The sequence below is a fragment of the Chlamydotis macqueenii genome, chromosome 5 (genome assembly GCF_036417535.1).
Source record: "Chlamydotis macqueenii isolate bChlMac1 chromosome 5, bChlMac1.mat, whole genome shotgun sequence".
NCBI classification, from domain to species: Eukaryota; Metazoa; Chordata; class Aves; order Otidiformes; family Otididae; genus Chlamydotis; species Chlamydotis macqueenii.
The window spans coordinates 3,520,180-3,538,563 of NC_141560.1; the positions used below are offsets into that span (position 1 = coordinate 3,520,180).

At 46.2% G+C, this 18,384-nt stretch overlaps 1 protein-coding gene across 3 annotated transcripts in view; it reads right to left on the reverse strand.

The window, feature by feature from the left end:
- The window catches only part of DDHD1 (DDHD domain containing 1), a 61,794-nt gene extending 44,295 nt beyond the window's left edge, over positions 1-17,499 (reverse strand). For all 3 annotated transcript variants that reach the window (XM_086748550.1, XM_086748549.1, XM_086748547.1), the window contains exons 1-2: positions 16,794-17,499; positions 2,640-2,813 (exon numbers count right to left, since the gene is read on the reverse strand). In XM_086748550.1, coding sequence (XP_086604676.1) covers positions 2,640-2,813; positions 16,794-17,499 — 880 coding nt within the window. The remainder of the gene's footprint in view (positions 1-2,639; positions 2,814-16,793) is intronic.
- Positions 17,500-18,384: the final 885 nt, after the last annotated feature.

The following is an 18,384-nucleotide window of genomic DNA, read 5'->3' on the forward strand; positions in this document are numbered from 1 at the left end:
GACAGTCCTAAGAAATAAAGCACCCCATTTCTGCATTCTGCTATGCCAAGTAATTCACCTGAGGAAGTCACGCCACTGCTGAGCCCAACAGCTCAGCATCCCACGGAAGAGGAGCAGACACCAGGAGGAGTCAACGACATCAGGCAGCATAAACGCAGCTCATTTTGCAAGGCATGACATTAAATACTTTGAAGGGTGAAAATCAAAATGCTGCTAACAGGCAGTTTGCTCAAGAGGGGTCTCCCACAGAAGAAGCGGTCTCAAGGGTGCCCAAGGGAAAACAGAACTTGAGAAATCGTTCACCTAAACACCATCATATGCTGTTCTGTTACCTTCAGCATTTACAGCTTCCTGCGGTCGCAAACAACTCTGCAAGGTAGCATCGGCGTTATGTTACTTACAGGCCACAGGCTGGAGATCCCTATTCTGAAACATTTTGCACTTTTGGATGAAGGTTTGCTTGGATTAACATTTTAATAACGGGGCATGTGTTCATTCAACTCTCATCGAATTAGAGGAGACTGCTAGTTTTCATCACTTACGGCGCTTTATCACAGCATTGCGAACAGTCACTTCGACTCTCAAAGATATTTTCTAACTTTCACTAGTCTTAAATAACAGCTACCTGTAAATCTTGATGGGACCAAAATATGTTTCATACAGGATGAAATTACAACAAACTGTAGCAACAAACTGTAGCATTTAAGAAATTTATAAGCGGAATTCAGTCCTCCTCCTAACTAATTATGTTTACTTCACCAGCGATAATGCAAGTTGTAAAGCTTCTCTCAATGCCACGTGCAGATGGCAATCATGGATGCCAGCTGATTAGAGACATCGAGAGGCATATTATAACAACAAAACCACTTTTCACACTTACTGTTAGCTGTAATTTTCCTGCAACTCTCTAATTACTTAAAGAAAGAAATCTACTGAAAGTTATTGGTGACTTGACATGTATTTCATTTTGAAGTGACTGCATACATAGCTGTTTTTTTTTTAACTTTAGCTTTAGAAAAGGCACTGGTATCTGAATTTGGATTTTATTTTTTTGATCTTTTATGTTTTCATAACTATCAGGCATTGCATCTTTCTCACCACTCTCCCCAATCTCTCCTACTGAAAATTTTTGCTCCACAGACCAGAATTTTTCTGAAAAAAAAAAAACAACCTCCCCTCCTTACTTGATAAGGAGAATCCAAGTACAACTGAAGCCATCCTTCCTTCCTTCTGTCAGAAGTTAAGCTACCGAAGGCTGGAAGCACTCAGCAGCCATGAAGATGTGCTTTCCAAGTAAAAATCATACTACGTACCACAAACAGCACTGTGCTCTCCGTGGGGGTGCAGCTGTACTAACAAAGCTCAGCTTTGTGCCCGTACACTGGCACAATAAATCAGTGCAGGCACACAGAAATACAGGTAAAAGTCCATTTCAAAGGGGGGCTGTACTGGCACAGAGCTGTGGTTCGGGGGTCACACAATTTTATGCACCTACCTGACAGAGCTGTTAAAGCAGAAGACTGGACTGCAGGCTTGGCCAGAGGAAAAGATCTTTTAAATAAATAATAAATAAATAGAAAATAAAAGGATCCAGAGTCCTCGCTAGCCTTGAGGGGAGTTAAAAACTTAACTACTCCCTGTACTGTTGAAAAATCTCCTTACATCAAGAAATGATACTCTGGTTTTCCTTCCAGTAATTGCGGAGGTTCCCCGAATGCTGCCGTGCTTCCAGTTTGTTACCAAGCTTTTACTTGTGTGGTCACGTGGTTCACACGTAAGAACTCCTCCACGCTCATGGCCAAAACACCGCCGCTCCTACATTCTGTAAGTGTTTTGTACAAAGTTGTAGTTTAAAGAGTTTAAAAATACAGCTGCATTGTAAAGAATAACACAACCAAGACCCTGCTAGGAGACATTGTGAGGCCTTGGGACTTGCAGCTCTTGGTTTGTAGAATGTGCATCAAGTGACGACCAACAAACAAAAGTGAAGTGTGAAAGTCAAAACTGAACGTTCACTGTGCTATATTTACACTGAACAACCAATTCAATGGCATACATTAAATTAATTTCAGAAAGCTGTTCTTAAAAAACGTTAAATGTATTTGTCTGAGAGTCTCAAAAACACTGAACGTCCTCAGCTTGGTTATTAAAATATAACGGCTTCCATAACAGAATGAATTGACTCAAGATTTACTATAGCTGAAAACTACTCTAATAAAGTCACAGGCTGAACTAGAACAGAAAATGAAATGTGGCCTGTAAAACTCACACTCCCTTTAGGGCAGAATTAGGAATGCTGGTCAGAGAGCTAATAGCCACTTTGCATTTGGACACTCACTCTTCTTGTCCCATCAAGACATTTCAGTTTGAAATGAGATTTCAAACACAATCAAAAAATATTAAATACAAAGCAAAATGGGAATGAGAATATCCCTGAATATTATTTTTACAGTTTTCAGCAAATGCGCTGCAGCAGGAAATCCTACAAAAAAAAATGGGAGAGCAGACTAACGCCTACAACAATGTTCCCCACTAAGCAGGATGGCAAACCATCACAGATCATATTCTTAAACTTCAGAAAAACACACCCCAACTGTGAAGAGAACATACTACAAAAATAGTGATCTAAGTGGTCTTACCCTCCTTCCCGTCAACAGGTTTGGATACTTCCATATCAAAGCTCTCTTGCAGTTGCTGGCCTTTGAAGCGGTTGAGGTGCTCCTGTTCTATGAGGTTACTTTCCTCCTCTTCCAGAGGTTGCCACGTTCCATCAATAAACCACTGTCCACGCATTACAGGAATCTTTTCTGTTTCTGAAAATCAAACAAGTGGGGTGGGTTTTATGCAACAAATCGCAAACTGACAGCAGGTAAGAGGGAAAGGGAATTCCCTTAGGTGTTTGGATGAAAAAGTTATGCTCCTGCTGCTGGGACCCCTGAGAAGGTGACCACAAACGCCTCCAGAAAGATCACCACCTTCTCCCATGGGGCTGAAACAAGTAGTGAAAGCAGTGTTAACCTGCAAACAGCTGAACTAACGAGGCCAAGTTCTCAGAGTGTGTGTGTGAGGATGTGAGAGATGGACAGAAAGATGCAGATTCTGTAAAATTTATTAAGGGCTAAGTTCAAACAGCAGTCCAGTTTTAATGGGATATATACTCCTCTCTACCCAGCTGCCGTAAATTAAAAAAAAAAAAAAGGAACTTTGTAAGACTCATGCTCCTACATAAAAATTGACTGATAACAACAGTTGGTTTCAAAGTTAACAAGAGGATGCAGAATGAGGAGGAGATACAAAACCTCTCATGCTTACCCTGACTGCAGAGCCTTTTTTGCTTTGGGAACTGCACTTCCAATAACCCAAATTACACATCAATTAGCATAAAGGGTGATTTCAAAGATGAAAGGGTTTTTTTTAATTAAAATCAGTCTTTCACCGAGGGCTGTTTTCAGTCACTGTCATTCTAGTTTCAGCTTCGGCACTCCAAGTGAGGAGGAAGCTGGGTGCCCAGCGTTTGCTGTCCATGTGACAGAAGAGAAATCTTTAAAAAAGAAATGTATCCCGGCTCTTATTCTTCATCAAACAGTGCTGGATGCCCACACTAGCTACTGGGGCTGTAGGGAGCAAGAATTCTTCTCTTATACCCATCCCCGCAAGCAAGCTGAGACAATAATGTCCATTGTAGCTTGGAATTTCTCCTCCTTCACCTGGGAAATCAAGAAGGATAAATACTGTGTGTGCCTGCGCTCCACAAGCCTGTAAGACCTGCAGCATCACGGGACCAGCACGGACACGGGTTTGCTGAGACCCCAGAGCATGTGGACCACTGACCTCCAGCACACGCTAATGTGTGCTACATACGTAGAGAGAGACTCTGCCAAATGCAAACATCTCGTGTGTGCGCACACAAGTTTAGCTCTCCAAAGCAGGTAAGAACTCAACCACAGAAGAGGTGGCTCAAAAAAAAGGAGATGGGAAAAAAAAATAGGCTTTGCTACTCAAAGATCGGTTCCTACCTGGAAGGTGGGAAAAAAGCCGGTAAGGACAACTTGGAAAAGAAACAACAGATGCAAAGAAACAGAAACGGAAAATTAGGTACAAAACAAACAAGAAACAATAGAGAGATTTCAGAGTTACCGAGCAAAGGAAGGGCTCTCTGTGATCCATCACCAGATCAGTACAAACGCGGCTGGGCGAGGTGACCCGGCCAAGGGCAGTGGGTTTCAGCCCGGTCACACTGCTCTGTTAGCAAAGCCACTGGCTCCACGCCAGGACTGGGCACATCCCACTACGCTGGCTTGCGGTTCAGATGGGGGTTAGCAGAGCCTCTTGTGACAGGATGAGGGGTAATGGTTTTAAAACAGAAGGAGGTAGATTTAGACTGGATGTAAGGAAGAGATTTTTTACACGGAGGGTGGTGGAGCACTGGCCCAGGTTGCCCAGAGAGGTGGTGGATGCCCCATCCCTGGAAACATTCCAGGCCAGGTTGGATGGGGCTCTGAGCAACCTGATCTGGTTGGAGATGTCCCTGCTCCTTGCAGGGGGGTTGGACTGGGTGGGCTTTGAAGGTCCCTTCCCACCCAAACCATTTTGTGATTCTATAAGTCTCTGCATTGCCCTCCGTTACAGAAACACTGCTAGTGCTCAATGTACCTGTGGACACCAGTATATACCAGAAGTATTTTCCATATTAACTGCTTGTAGTTAGTATGGAAATGCAAGAAATAGCAGAGAATTGCTGTTCACTTGGAACCTCAGAACTGTTCTGAATGCTTCATTCCTCAGACCTCTGTACCTAAAAGCTCTGAAAATAAAAGGAAAATCTCCTTACAATAATCTCCCATCAGGGCAAGTAACACTCAGAATGTTCCAAAGCCAATTTTGAAATCTTTCCCATAACAGATTTACAGAAAAACACTGTTTCTACAGTACTAGAAATGATGATAAACTCTTCACACCCCACCTTCGCAATGGAAGGAGGGCACATTGGCACATGATAGCATCCCTAAGTTGGTCCTGCAGCAGTCAGCAAGGAAAGGCTGGGAGGGAAACGGACGCTGGAGGCAGACGACGTGGAGAAAAAGGCCCATTTTACCACTGAACTTCCCTCACTTGGTGCTGGCACACATGTTCTCCCAGTTACCCAAGCGTTCTCATGACTGGGAATCCTGCAGGCAACCCTACAAAACAGCCCCTCCACGCACACACGGCACAACGCAGAGAGCGCGTTTCCCAGAACAAAGGCTGGCAGTGCTCGGAGCTGTTCTCATCCCACCTTCTCATAGATCCCAGTTTTCTCTGGCAGGCACTGGGCGTGCTGGTTCACCCCTCCCCAGTCCCCCAAAGCCTCATTCAAACTCTTTGATCCTCCTGCTCTGCCTATATATAACACAGATGACTCAGGGCTTGTTGGCCTGACCAGAACGCAGACAGAAGCAGTGCAAGACCCAGTTCTGCCATTCAACGTCTGTTTGCTCTGCTAAAATAGCTTTTCCAGACAGGAGCCAATTGGTATGCGCTGAACTCCCAGTGTTTTGGTTGTTGATGATTCATCAGATGAATTAAGACGTTGAGGTGTTCAAAGGGCAGGGTTATTTAATGAAAATTAATCCAAACATATCAGGAGAACAAAAGGTCTGAGTGGCTTTAAACTTCAGAAGTTAAGAGTCACTAGAAATGACATAGAAAATTCATCTATGAAAATTTAAACTAACTTTAGAGTATACATCCCATCAACGAAACACTTCTCTTAACCTTTGCTGCGTTCCCCTCCATTTCACCTGTCAGATACCGGCATTTTTCAGCGGAGCCGATACCCGCAGACCCAGTTAGGCTGTCCGTGCAAACAAAGCACCGTCTGTAAGAAGAAACGAAACGCACAGAATACGTGAGCGCCGATAAAAGATCCCATTGTTGCCGGAGCAATGACACGACGACGTCAGATGTTAATCCTTCCTGAGAAAATCTGTAAGCCATTCCTTAATTCTTGACCAAGCAATCTGACGAGGCTCCATTCATTGAATTAATAAAAAGATTGTTTGAAAAAAAAAATAATAATCATGTGAATACTATTTTGTACTCCAAACCAAATTAATACAAAACACCTCTTTTTCAGTTTTGAATGGGTTTAAGTTTTTCACATGGGAATTTCCACCTACAGATTGCTAAAATTCTAAACATAAAGCATTAAAATAAACATTTTGAGGCTCGTTTTGCCCGACAAGCTTTCCCATAGTAGCTCTTTACAAGAGTAAACTGTGGCACTCAACAGCAGCTCTCACACATCGGATGGGCAGTGCCTTTTCCAGAAAGGCTCAGCCAGGAAAAACTGGCTTGTTGGAAATAAAAAAATCTACTGTAAGATCTTTACAGGAGAGTTCAGTTTGGGAACAACGTAATAAATGTAGCTCTGGAAAGGGCATTTATATGGAAATATAACCCACTTGCAGATCCAGAGACAGATTATCATGGAGCTTTATTTTCAGACCAGAGATTTAAAACCTGCACGAGGGAATTCTGTTTTCCAAAGTTCAGTGGGGTTTCAGGGAGACCCCTTTTTTGTTTTTCCTCCCCTCCTTTAAACCATTGCACACCACACGTGCACCCCCAGCACCCCGAACCACCAGCTCATCTGATTTCCCATCGCCGGCTGGATGGAACCACCACGCTACTGGGAAACCTCAAGAGAAAAACCGCCCGGCAGAGGAAGCGAGTAACTGACATTTCCTTCCATTGGAGGCACAGCTTGGTTTTAAGAAAACTGAACACTATCTTTCAGAAATTAAATTCATGATCACAGTCGACACTTGGTAAAGTGGGAAAAAAAAAAGAAGTCGATGCAAGCTATTACACTAATCGTTAAAAAGTGAAGAATCGGAATTGCAACTTTAGCTCCCGGTTCCACTCGTGCCTATCCACCTTCAATAACTTCATTCACATCTTGGATATTCTGCTGAATTTAGGAAGCTTAAACTACACTCTTTCAGTTATTTTTGTTTCATGAGAGAATTAACTATACGGATACTTACATCATGTTTTAATGTAACCTTTTTTTTTTTTTTTTTTTTTTTGCCAAGACAGAACTCCAAATCTGTAAAACGAAGTGTTATTTATCTTTGTCCCTACAATCTTGATTTCCAGGAAAGGATGTGCCTTGATTTCTTCACCACTTTAAGTCTGATGCCATATAACCTGCAGTTGGCAGCGCTTCGTACTTAAAGATACCAATAGATTTGGCCGGTTACACACTTGCACGGTTTATTTATACAAGAATTTCAAAATAAATTTGAACAGCAGGGATTATGAGCTGATGAAAGGGACTTTATTTTAATTAGTCATACATATTTTACCACTTTCAGAGGAAAATAGCTTAAGAGATCTAGACTGCAACAAAGGATTTATTTATTATTACACAAAAAGGTCTTTTTTTTCCTGAAAATCCACAGAATAAAAGAATACAAGTGCTGTAATTAATGTGATGGGACAAGAACATGAGCAATTTGTGTTATGACTATCACCTAAATCCTCTGAATAACAAAAGTTACAGTTAAAATAAGAACTGTATGCAAATATAGCATACAGCAGTAAGTTATATATCCATATATATATATATAGCTATTCCTTTTTTGTGAAGATCTTTAAACTGTGTCATCGCATCTAACACAAACTGCGTGAAAAAGCTAACTAATCCATCAGAACACGGTATGAAGTGTAATAACTGAGCAGAGTTTGCCTCCATTTTTCTTCTTGTACTACTACACAAACACTTTAATTTATTTCCTGCCATCACATAGGCTGAAACGGTGTGTGTATCTAAATTTAAAGTATTGCACAGCTCAGATGTGGCTCACACAAGCCTCTTTCACCTTACTTGGTTCAAAACCAGGGAACGGTTGCAAAACCAAGATGATACAGAAATGATAACTACAGGTTAACGAACAGAGCTTAAAGAAAAAGCCCAAAGGAGGTCTGCTTCACCTAGCTAGCACGCAAGCTGGAAGATAAACAAAAAAAAAAAAAAAAAAATCAAATGATGAAAGTAAGATTCAGTAAACTCCAGTTTCATTGCTCCAAAGCTGAGGTCCTGCTCAGACGGCTTGACGGCAAAGTGAAGGCACTTTGGCACTATTCACTCATCAGTCTCAAGGCAGCCGTAACAATTTACCCACAAATGAGATCTAAAAGGTTAATAGAATATTCAAAGGCTCAGAAATTTAAATTAAAGCTGGTGTTTTGCTGAACTGACAATCCAAATTTCCCAGCTCTCCAAGCCCAAAGCTAAGAGGTTGGACAAGAAAATAAAATGCCGTCAGCTCGAGATGATTTTCAGTACAGTAATTTCAGATTCCTGCTTTTCAACCTAGTGACTTCTGTTCCTTAAATTTGGCTTCCTTATTATTACAGTTGCAAACAATGTGCAGTGTGTGAGGACAACTTCTGCACATGCTGAAGGTAACTATGAGGCTACCGTATAGGACATCTTGAGCTCAAAGCTATTTAAACAACGAAGAGAAGTGCCCAAACAATTACCAAAAAAACAAATGGGCAAAATTGGTCCTTTTTTTTTCTTTTTACACCCCAAAGGCCTGCTAAAAGTGCTGAATGCCATGTCTTGGAGCACAGCACTCCTATAAATTGTAATACATGCAAGAATCTGAATGTTGACATGAGTCACTGAAATAAATGTATTCCAGAATAACATCAAGCGTAGTGTTGGAGACTTCTAAAAATTTGCTATCCACTCCTATTATACCAGACCAAAAATTATACTTCAGGTACATTAACTACTGCACAGACCATAATATTTTTTTGCAGTTATAAGTGTAAGGACGGGTATCGCTCGAGCTCTGCATCACCCGTGCCTCTTGCTCACCCAGCAATAACGATTTGCAGATTCTATTTTTGCCAATGCAAATGCAGAGAGCAGTTTGCAGGACAAGATCCCTCCCTCGTACTCCGTTCCCTCATGTGAAGGAAAAAAAAAAAATAAAAAAAAAAAAAAGAGAAACACTCATGAGGACAGGAAGCTTTATTAGGAGAATAGCTGGTCACAGAAAGTCATTGTAAGACTGAAGATTCCCACGTTTTACTGTCAGGGACATGATTGTGCATGCCACATGAACAAACTGATGTTACGATAAACGACATTTTAGTTTTGAGCTATTTATTTCATGTTTGCCAGGTAACATAACAGACTTCTTGATTTTTTTTAATAGCTTAATGTTCTCTCTTGCTATTCCCTCACGTGTTATTCCAGAATAGAGCAGGTTACTGAAATTTAACTAAACAAAGCCACTCACTTAATCTCAGCCCAGGTGACCTGCCTTTGTTTAACCGCACACACACACAATCTGCTCTGCTCTTTCAAGAGGAACAATGTAACCTGAAGAGGAGTTCAAGGGTGAAATCCTGGCCTCGGAAAACTTAACAGAGCTACATGAATTTACAGAGCCAGGCTTATTTTTTATTCCACGTCTGAGATGAAAAGAGATTTCATTCACTGAGTAGTCAAGGATATTCTTTTGCTGCTCCACCAAGTAATTCTAAATTGCTTTACTGAAGCAAGCTCAAAATTACAGGTGGAAGTTACTTTTGAGTTTCCCAGAGACTGAGCACATGAAGAGGAACGTGGTTGGCACGGACGGGGTTTTCCTTCCAGACTCTGATCTACAGAGCAGCCTCCGCGCTTGCCTTGGTGTTAGATGCAGCAAGGGAGGAGCATCCACTTTGCTCCTCTGTGAAGGTGAAATCACCTCTTGTTTTACCACTACCCCATGAGGCATTCAAGCAACAGCTTCTAACTGTTTTTCCCTGAACCATTTCTAACTGGTTTACAAAGCAATCCAAAACAGTAATGAAAGGCTGACCTTTGGGGCTGGTTCTAATGTCAAACACAGATGGAACCCCTCAAAAAGAGATGAACTCCCTCAAAGTCATCAATTTTGCTATATATCACCCCAAAATATAATGGAAGGATTCCTTCTGGTTTAAATTAGTAGTTTAATGAACACCTCTGCGATTCTCTTTACACAGAGCCAAACGCAATGGTCCAAGTCAAAATCCGAAAGCTCACCTTACAGTGATGAGCAGGAAAAGCTCAAAGAGCGCTGGATGCTGAAACATGAAACAGGGCTGTAGTTTTAAATTTAGAGCTTTATTTTTTATTGAATTCTTATCAATTAAAACAGCTTACCAAATCTCAATACTAGTAATCTGAAGGGAAGCTCTTCCACCACCACCATTTGCTGCTGCAGTGGGTAAGCTGCAGAGCCGTTCCCTTATCGGCTCTTTTCTCACCCAGAGAAGCTTGCGTTTTTTTGAAACGGCATCAGGTGCGAGCTAAATCACAAAAGAATGACGGTGCCACATGACAAACACGTGAGTACCACCTAAAACGTAAGCGTGTGCTCAGATCCCACGGAAAGCCACGGGACTTTTGCACAATCGCACCCTCAGCTCCAAGCGTGTGTGCTCTCCCGGCAGGCGCTCCTCAATCGGGCTTTTGTTAGCGAGCTCTCGCCAGCGCCAAGCAGCAACGATCGTTTATGCGCAGTTTGAGCAAGCAGGTTCCCAGGCAGGAATATGTTTTACAAAAAGAAGAGCAAGATTTTTCTTGTGCATACCTCGGACCTAGCACTAATGAACAGGATGAAGATATCTAAGGTACCTTTGCTCTCAACTTCTCCTCTGCTGGGATTTTTTTTCTGCCTTCTTCTCCCAATCTCAATTCTTTTTTCTGTCTACTCCACACCCTCTTCAGATTCCCCTACACTTTCATCACCAGACTTCATTTTTTCATTTTTTTTTTTTACCCTATAGGGTTCTTCTGCCCCCAGAAAACAACAGATTTTAGCCTCTTTCACCTTAAATACCACTGCCTGTGACCCCACTTGCACCTCACACTTTCTTCATCCCAGCACTCACTAACCATGCTATGTACAACACTCACAATCTCTCTGGAGCTTCTGCTCTCCAGCTCCACACCAGGCATGCTCTAGTGTGGGTCAGCTACTCACAGCCCACTCAGATCATACCACACTAGTGACCTTTTCTCTGGCCAACACTCAAAAACACTACTTCAACTTCACTTTTTTCAATGTTACAGATACCACTGTCAGAATTACTTTAATTTCTTGCTCTTTTGCAAGTTTTTCTTCCACCTAGTCCTTCTACTTACTAACTTACAGTGTCAGCTCTTCCAGATCCTTGTCGCGCTCCTCTCAGAGCAAAAAAGCTCTGCCCAAGGTCTCTCTTTGCCTTCAGTATTTTTTCCCTAGACAGCATCTCCCCTCACACACATATATGCAGAAGTCCACCTGTAACCTATCTTTAATCTAGCCCCGTCACCTCCAAATCAAATCCCATCATATTTCCTTGATATTGCCACAGTCAAATCCATATTCAAGCCTGAATTAAGTCAGAACAGAACTCTTGATCCTTCTCATCCCACATTTTCTGCTTTCTCAGCTACAGTAGATAATACCTTGTCACCCATAACTTGTAGAATCATAGAATCACAGAAGGGTTTGGGTTGGAAGGGACCTCCAAAGCCCACCCAGTCCAACCCCCCTGCAAGGAGCAGGGACATCTCCAACCAGATCATGTTGCTCAGACCCTCATCCAACCCGGCCCTGAGCATTTCCAGGGATGGGAAACCAAGTATTCCCTGCATCTCTACCTTCTTCCTTGTTGACCACACCCGGCAGAAAAAGCGCTGGACCACACTGAAGGGCTAGCACGGCTCTCTAAGCCGAGTCCATCCTTGGCTTCTCTGCTGTAGCTGACACCAGCCGTTGGACAGCAACTCTGATTCTGGTGTCATTTATAGGAGTAAGACAACAGATTCATTTGCTTGTAAATCAAACATAGAAGCTGAGGACATGGAAGAAACTTGCCCTCAAAGGCACATCCAAAGTGCTGACATCTCCTACCTGTTCTAGTAAAAGCATCCTAAAGGTCACAAGTTCTCTCTATTGAAAGAGGGAAAGGTACCAGAGACCATAAACAACCAGAACATATAAATCACAAATTGCATTTGTTTATATCATACACAGAGCACTACAAACCTAAAAATTGCTCATCTGTGTGTGCTAGGCCTTCTGCTCAGGAAGGAGCTGGCCAAACTAAGCTACAAGACACTTTTGGAAGCACAGTATGGTCAGAACACAAGGAAAAAAGTAAAACCCAGGAAAGACTTTGAGCAGCAGAAGTAACGCTTTACCTTGCCATGTAAACTACCAGTGTTTTATTTGCAAAGAATAATATACCTGGAGAGAAAAGCAAGAAAATAGTGTTCAGGAATTCCGCCTTTGATCAAAAGGTCCTTTACATAAAGGAAATTGTATCAGCCACGTCCCAAGACTGTCCAACACACCAAAAGCAATGTTCCAAGCGTGGTGTAAAGCAACTGAAACCGTGTTCTGCTGCCAAGAACAGCCTAAAACAAATGCAGGCCGCAAAAATATTGCTAAACTCCCGATTCCAAACCCTTAATGTTCATCTCACCTCATTCATCTCTTTTAATACCATTTCTGTTTCAGAATACAAAACAAAACCCATAAACTAAACACGCAGCCTCAGAAGAAACACTCAGACGCTGATTAAGGCAGGAGGTCTGGGGAAGGCACAAGCACCCAAGGCTCTTGCACAAAGCAGACAGCAGAGAAGCACCTTACAGCTCCGAAATGTTGATTTTTAGTCTTGTCAGTGCAGCCCAAGATTTTTTCAGTAATCCTGACCGAAGGGCTGATAACCCTGCCCTGGCATTCACCTCTCATTCTGCAAAAGCTCAGCCTGCAGAGGCTTTTCACAAGACTGCCTCCTCTTACAGTTTACAAAGCAGCTCACAGAGAGCTTACAGAAGAAAATATAAAGTCTTGGATCTTTCTTTCAGTCCAAGCTTAAAGGCAGCTGAATTATTTTTTTATAGTTGTCCAATTCCAGCCTGAGCATACATATTTTAAAATTAAGAGCCAATGGCCCACGCTGTATTCACAGGTATTTCCAGGCTAAGGTCAACAAAATATCTGCTGTATCTGTACAGCAGATCTTATGTTTTCACTCAGGGATGGTTCTAGTGAAAGATTTATTTTTTTTTTTTAATACAAGAGGTATTTTACTTAATAAACTTCTGCAACTGTGTCTGGGATCTGGGAGTATTCTTTCTTCCCTAGAAAACAATGCTCCACAGACTCCCCAAATGGCTGTAGAAACACACATTTCTGTTATTGCTTCTCTCCACATACCACTAGATTTTACAAAAGTTCTACTCCACTCTAAAAAAAAAACCTACCGTTGCAAGACAGACGTCATACAAGGTGATGAGTGTCCCCAATACACAGAGTTCGGACTGGAGAACATGCTGGGATGAAGACCACTACCTGGTGAGTGCAAGTGGACTGATTTACAAGAAAACACTGCAAGAACTAAATACAGGCAACTTGACAATGTAACCATCAAAAAGCAAGGGAAAAGCAAATACCAGACAAGGGGAATAGTTGCATGGGACAAACTCACAAATCAGAGAATAGAAGAGAGTCACCCAGAAGTCCACAGGCTGTGGATTTAAGAGACTCATTCAGGACTCTGAAAACTAGACTGAGTAACTCTAGAGAAAAATGGTCATAAAGCAGTCCTCTTCAACTGGGAGGGCAGAAAAGGGCTGGATGATTTAAAAAGATTCAGACAGAAGACCTCTGGATAAAATATCACTCGTTGCTATGTCCACAGAAGACAAGCAGGAATCCAATTCCAAGTTACCCACTTATCTGGAAACCTCCACTAATAATTTGAGTCCTCTTGCGCCGTCTTTGCTAGTTCTGCAATCCTAATTAAATAAATCCCAGAGGTCACAAGGTAAGGATAAAATTCTCAGTAATTAATCTGCTCAAATTGTAACTCAGTCTGATATTGCTGATGTTACAAACGAATCCCGTGATGAGCTTAAGATGTGGAGTGAGAAAGTATTTCAGCACACGCCAAGTTATAATCAACGTTTCCCTGTCATGAAGATGCCACAATAGCTGAGGAACTGTCAGCGCGTTCAGTATTGTAGCTGTGAGATAGCAGCCTTCCCCGAAGTACGGCTCATACGTGAAACAGAACAACAAAACGGGTAAGAACAACAAAGATAAAAGCTTTTGACCTTTGCTCTGAACTGAAAACGTGAATCAGCAAAACCAGAGAGCAGCTTCTGTACTCTTTAACGTGCACCTCAGCATATGTTCAGTCACGTTGTCCTCATTACGCTTCATGCTTCTGCGACCAGAGAGGGAGATTCTGCTCCCTTACTCAGGGGTTTCGCCAGCATGAGAGACGGTTTGCCACCAGCAGCTCCCTGCCACACTACTGCAAACCGACGTAGCAGCTATGCTTTGCATTCAAAATTACATGCACGCTATCAAACGGGAATAATTTGGGAATAACGACTACACCAAGGCTTTCAAAAGCACAGATGAGACCGAATCCTTGGGATCTGACCCTGCTGTTTTCTCAGGTCTGGTTGCAGGAGACAGAAAGACTGGGAGAAAGGGAAGAGTGCTCACGTACACAGGGAACAGAGGCAAGGAAAAGTGCAAGTGAAGGAGTTAGATCAGAAGACACTGACAGGCCCTTGAAACATCAAAAGTTTATCTTAGTCTTGTGAAGGAGTGGACTTGCTAATAAGAAAAGACTTAAGCACTCTCCTTAATCAGCTTTCTGAGGACTAGAAAACATCCCCGTCGTTAGTCTTCTCAGGACCGTGAGTTTATTTCTCCCCTGCCTAGCACCGCTTCTGGTGCTAACCTCTGGGAATCTCTCCTTTCAAGCATCAGAAATTGCCTCTGCACAGCACACGTTGTCATAGGAAACATCTGCTCCTCAGGCTTAATGAGACTGATTCAGCTTCCAAAATGGACAAGGCACAGGGTCAAGAAATTAAACCTTTAAGCTGCTGCTGAGTACAGCCTCATGCTCCCATCACCGGGAGCAATCCTGCCTCACCTGACAGCTCCGCTCACTCGCTCTCCTCTCTCCCTACGGCACGGTTACAAAAGGGACAGCAGCAGTTTCCTCATCCCTTGGACAACCTCCAAGTAACTATGTGGCAGAGGCATTCAGTACCAAAAGCAGGGGCTTTGGGGTGGTGACAGGGAGAACCACCTCCACTTTCTGCTCAAGGAGCTGTGCTCAGGCTCCTCTACCTCAAAACACGTGTGGGCTGAGACCTCTGCTCACTCCTCGAGCTCAGTGTCTGTCTGCTGGGGCAATAATTTGAAAGAAAAATTGCCACACCACGCGTGACTTGTACCACCTGGTATTGTCATATATAGATCTTCCTCCTGTAAAGATGTTGGTGAAGAAGAGGGGAAACAACCACAAGAAATCGAGTTGTCTCAGCTGAAAGAGTTCTGCTGTTCCTCCGTGACTCCCACCTGAGTCTCAAAAACACGCAGAGATGAGAGAAACCTGCCTGCCCTTCTCCCAAATCCATGCCAAGACAGTGTCGACCGCCCAGCTACTCTGCGCCTCTCACTCTACTCCGTAACATTTTCCTTGCACAACTGAATGCAAAGGGAAGGGTGGGAGAGGGTGTGCAGCACCACCTCTTTTTGAAGTTGAGGGAGTGAAGCAAATACCTCTCTTTTGGAAGGGTAAGAAGTAAGGACGGCGTGTGTATCTGAGATGCCTGTTGCATCCCAACAGGAGCGAGAAGACCCATTTCATGCCCCCTCCCCGTGGACAGGTGATGGAGAAGGGAAGACGAAGCACAATGTCATTGTTTTCCTAGGGGAAAGGACACGGCCAGCAGAGGGGAAGCCAGGTAGCAGCCCTCTCCTCCATCGTTCCTCGCCAAATAAGAGGGATCAGAACTGTGCATGCGGTGGGGAGGCAGCGGGCAAACAATTGCTGTTTCTACTCTGCTTCTTTTGAAGGAAGGGCACGTGTGTTGAGGGAAGGGGGAGTGCTGAAGGCAATCCCCCACCTTCACTCACCCTTTGTTTAGGAAGAGGGAAACATAAGCAAGAACAGTCTCAGTCACCTTCCCTCCCACTTTCTTCTGCATGCGGCAAGAAACGAGGCGATGCCCAGACCTCCCTTTCCCATGTCTCTGTACGCCCCGGTGCGAATGCCCAGATTCCCCCTTTCCTCCAGGGCATGTGCACAGAGGGATGAGAGGAAAAGATATCCAGTTGCCTTTGCAGCTGGAAGTGGGTGAAGAGGTGCCCAGCACACCCTTCCCCCATGACCCCACATGGGAGGCAAGCGTTACCCAGCGCCTCTCATCCTCCAGACGTGTTGTGGGGTCCAGTGTCGCCTCTCTCGAGGGCATGCTGAGGGATGCCCACCCCGCTTCCCTTATGGTTGCACCTGGGAGGGTGGGATTCCCAGTGCCACTCCTTCCCCCCATGTCTGAGACTTGGAGAGGGAATTCCCAGTCCCTCCTCGCTCAGGTGTGTGAGAGGTGGGCACCCAGGGTCCCCTCTCCCTGGAGAGCGTTTCGTCCTGTATCCTTCATCCCCAAGTGCATGTGGGTAGCAAGTGATGTCCATTCCCCTGGATGCCCAAATCTCTACCCGGGTTGGTGCGATGGGGAGTGCCCAGACCCCCATTTACCTACGGGGGCGAGCTGGAGGGGCAACAAGATCCACCTGGTGTCCCAACGATGGGGGAAACCAGGGTCCCAGGGGATGCCCAGCCCTTGCTGGGTGCCCCCCCGGTGCCCCTCCACGGTCTCGGTGCCAGGATACCGGAATCCCTGGTCCCCGGGGGAGGGGATGGGGGGGGTCCTCGGGGGGACACGGCTCACTCACGGTTCCAGTAGACGGGGTAGCTCTCAGCGCTGGCCACGTCCACCTCGTAGAGCCCGCTCCGCACGCACACCGGCTCCACCGCCGCCGCCGCCTCGCCCTCCCGCGGGCCGCCGGCTGCCAGGGCTCGGTACGCCAGCTCGATCCGTAGAGAGTCGTAACCGATGAAAGGTTTCCAGGTTTTGCGGTCTTCCCGGTAGAACCAGCGCACCTCCTCGGCGCCCAGCTCCCGCACCACCTCATAGCGGGGCCGGCCGCCGCCCGGCCGCCTCCTCTCGGGCAGCGCGGCCGCCGCCAGGGAGAAGCCGCTGCCGCCGCTCTCGCTACCGGCCAGCCCCGCTCCCTCGCCCTCGCTGCCCTCGCCGCCCGTCCCCGTGGAGTAGCGCAGCGAGGCACCGGATTCGGCCGAGTCGAAATCGCCGCCGCCGGCCTCGTCGCTCAGGCTGAGCTCCCGCGGCAGGGCGGCCGCCGCCGCCTCCGGTTCCCCCTCGGAGGAGGAGGTGGAAAGCGCGGTGCGGAGCAGGGGCGCGGAGCGCTGCTGGGGGCGGCGGGACGGGCGGGCGAGGGGATGCTGCACGCCGCGGCTCGCCGTCTCCTCCTCCTCCTCCTCCGCTTCCTCCTCGCCGCGGGCCGGCCGCTCGTAGCAGCCGCCGGCTTCCCCCGGGAGGTCCCAGGCGCCCGGCGACGAGCCGGGCTCAGGGTAATCCATGCCGCAGCGCGCCCGGCCCGCCGGTGCCGCCTCACCTCGCCCGCCCCCGCACCGCCGCCGCCGCCCCCCGCCCCCTCACGCCCGGCCCGCGGCTGCCGCTGCCGCAGCCGCCGCCGCCGCCGCCGGCTCCGTCCGGGCGGGGGCGGTGCCGGTGCCGCCTCGTCACGCGCGCCGCGACGCGGCCGGGGGGCGGGGCGGCGGCACGCGGCCTGCGGGCGCGTGGGGAGGGGGCGTTGGGGGCCTCGTGAGACACCGGCGGCGGGACCGGGACCGGGGGCGGGTGCGTGAGGGGCCGTCAGACGCAGCCTGCAGCCCTGTCTTGTGTGAGACACCGTCAAATACAGCCTGCAGCCCCGTGTGTGCATGTGAGACACCCTCAAACACAGCCTGCAGCCCCAGCTCTGCTTTTGGGGCACCCTCAAACACAACCTGTGGCCCCCATCTTGTGTGAGACACCCTCAAACACAGCCTGCAGCCCCAGCTCTGCTTTTGGGGCACCCTCAAACACAACCTGTGGCCCCCATCTTGTGTGAGACACCCTCAAACACAGCCTGCAGCCCTGTCTGCCTGTGTGAGTGGCCCTCAGAGACACCCCGTAGCCCCGTGTGTGTGTGTGTGACACCCTGACACACAGCCTACAGGCCCGTGTTTGAGTGTGAGACACCCTCAGACACAGCTGACAGGCCCATATTTTTGTGTGAGACACCCTTAGACACAGCCTGTAGCCCCACTTTGAGTGAGGCACCCTCAAACATGGCCTACAGCCCCAGCTCTGCTTTTGAGGCACCCTCAAACACAACCTGTGGCCCCATCTTGTGTGAGGTGCCCTCAAACAGCCTGCAGCCCTGTGTGTGCATGTGTGACACCCTGACACACAGCCTACAG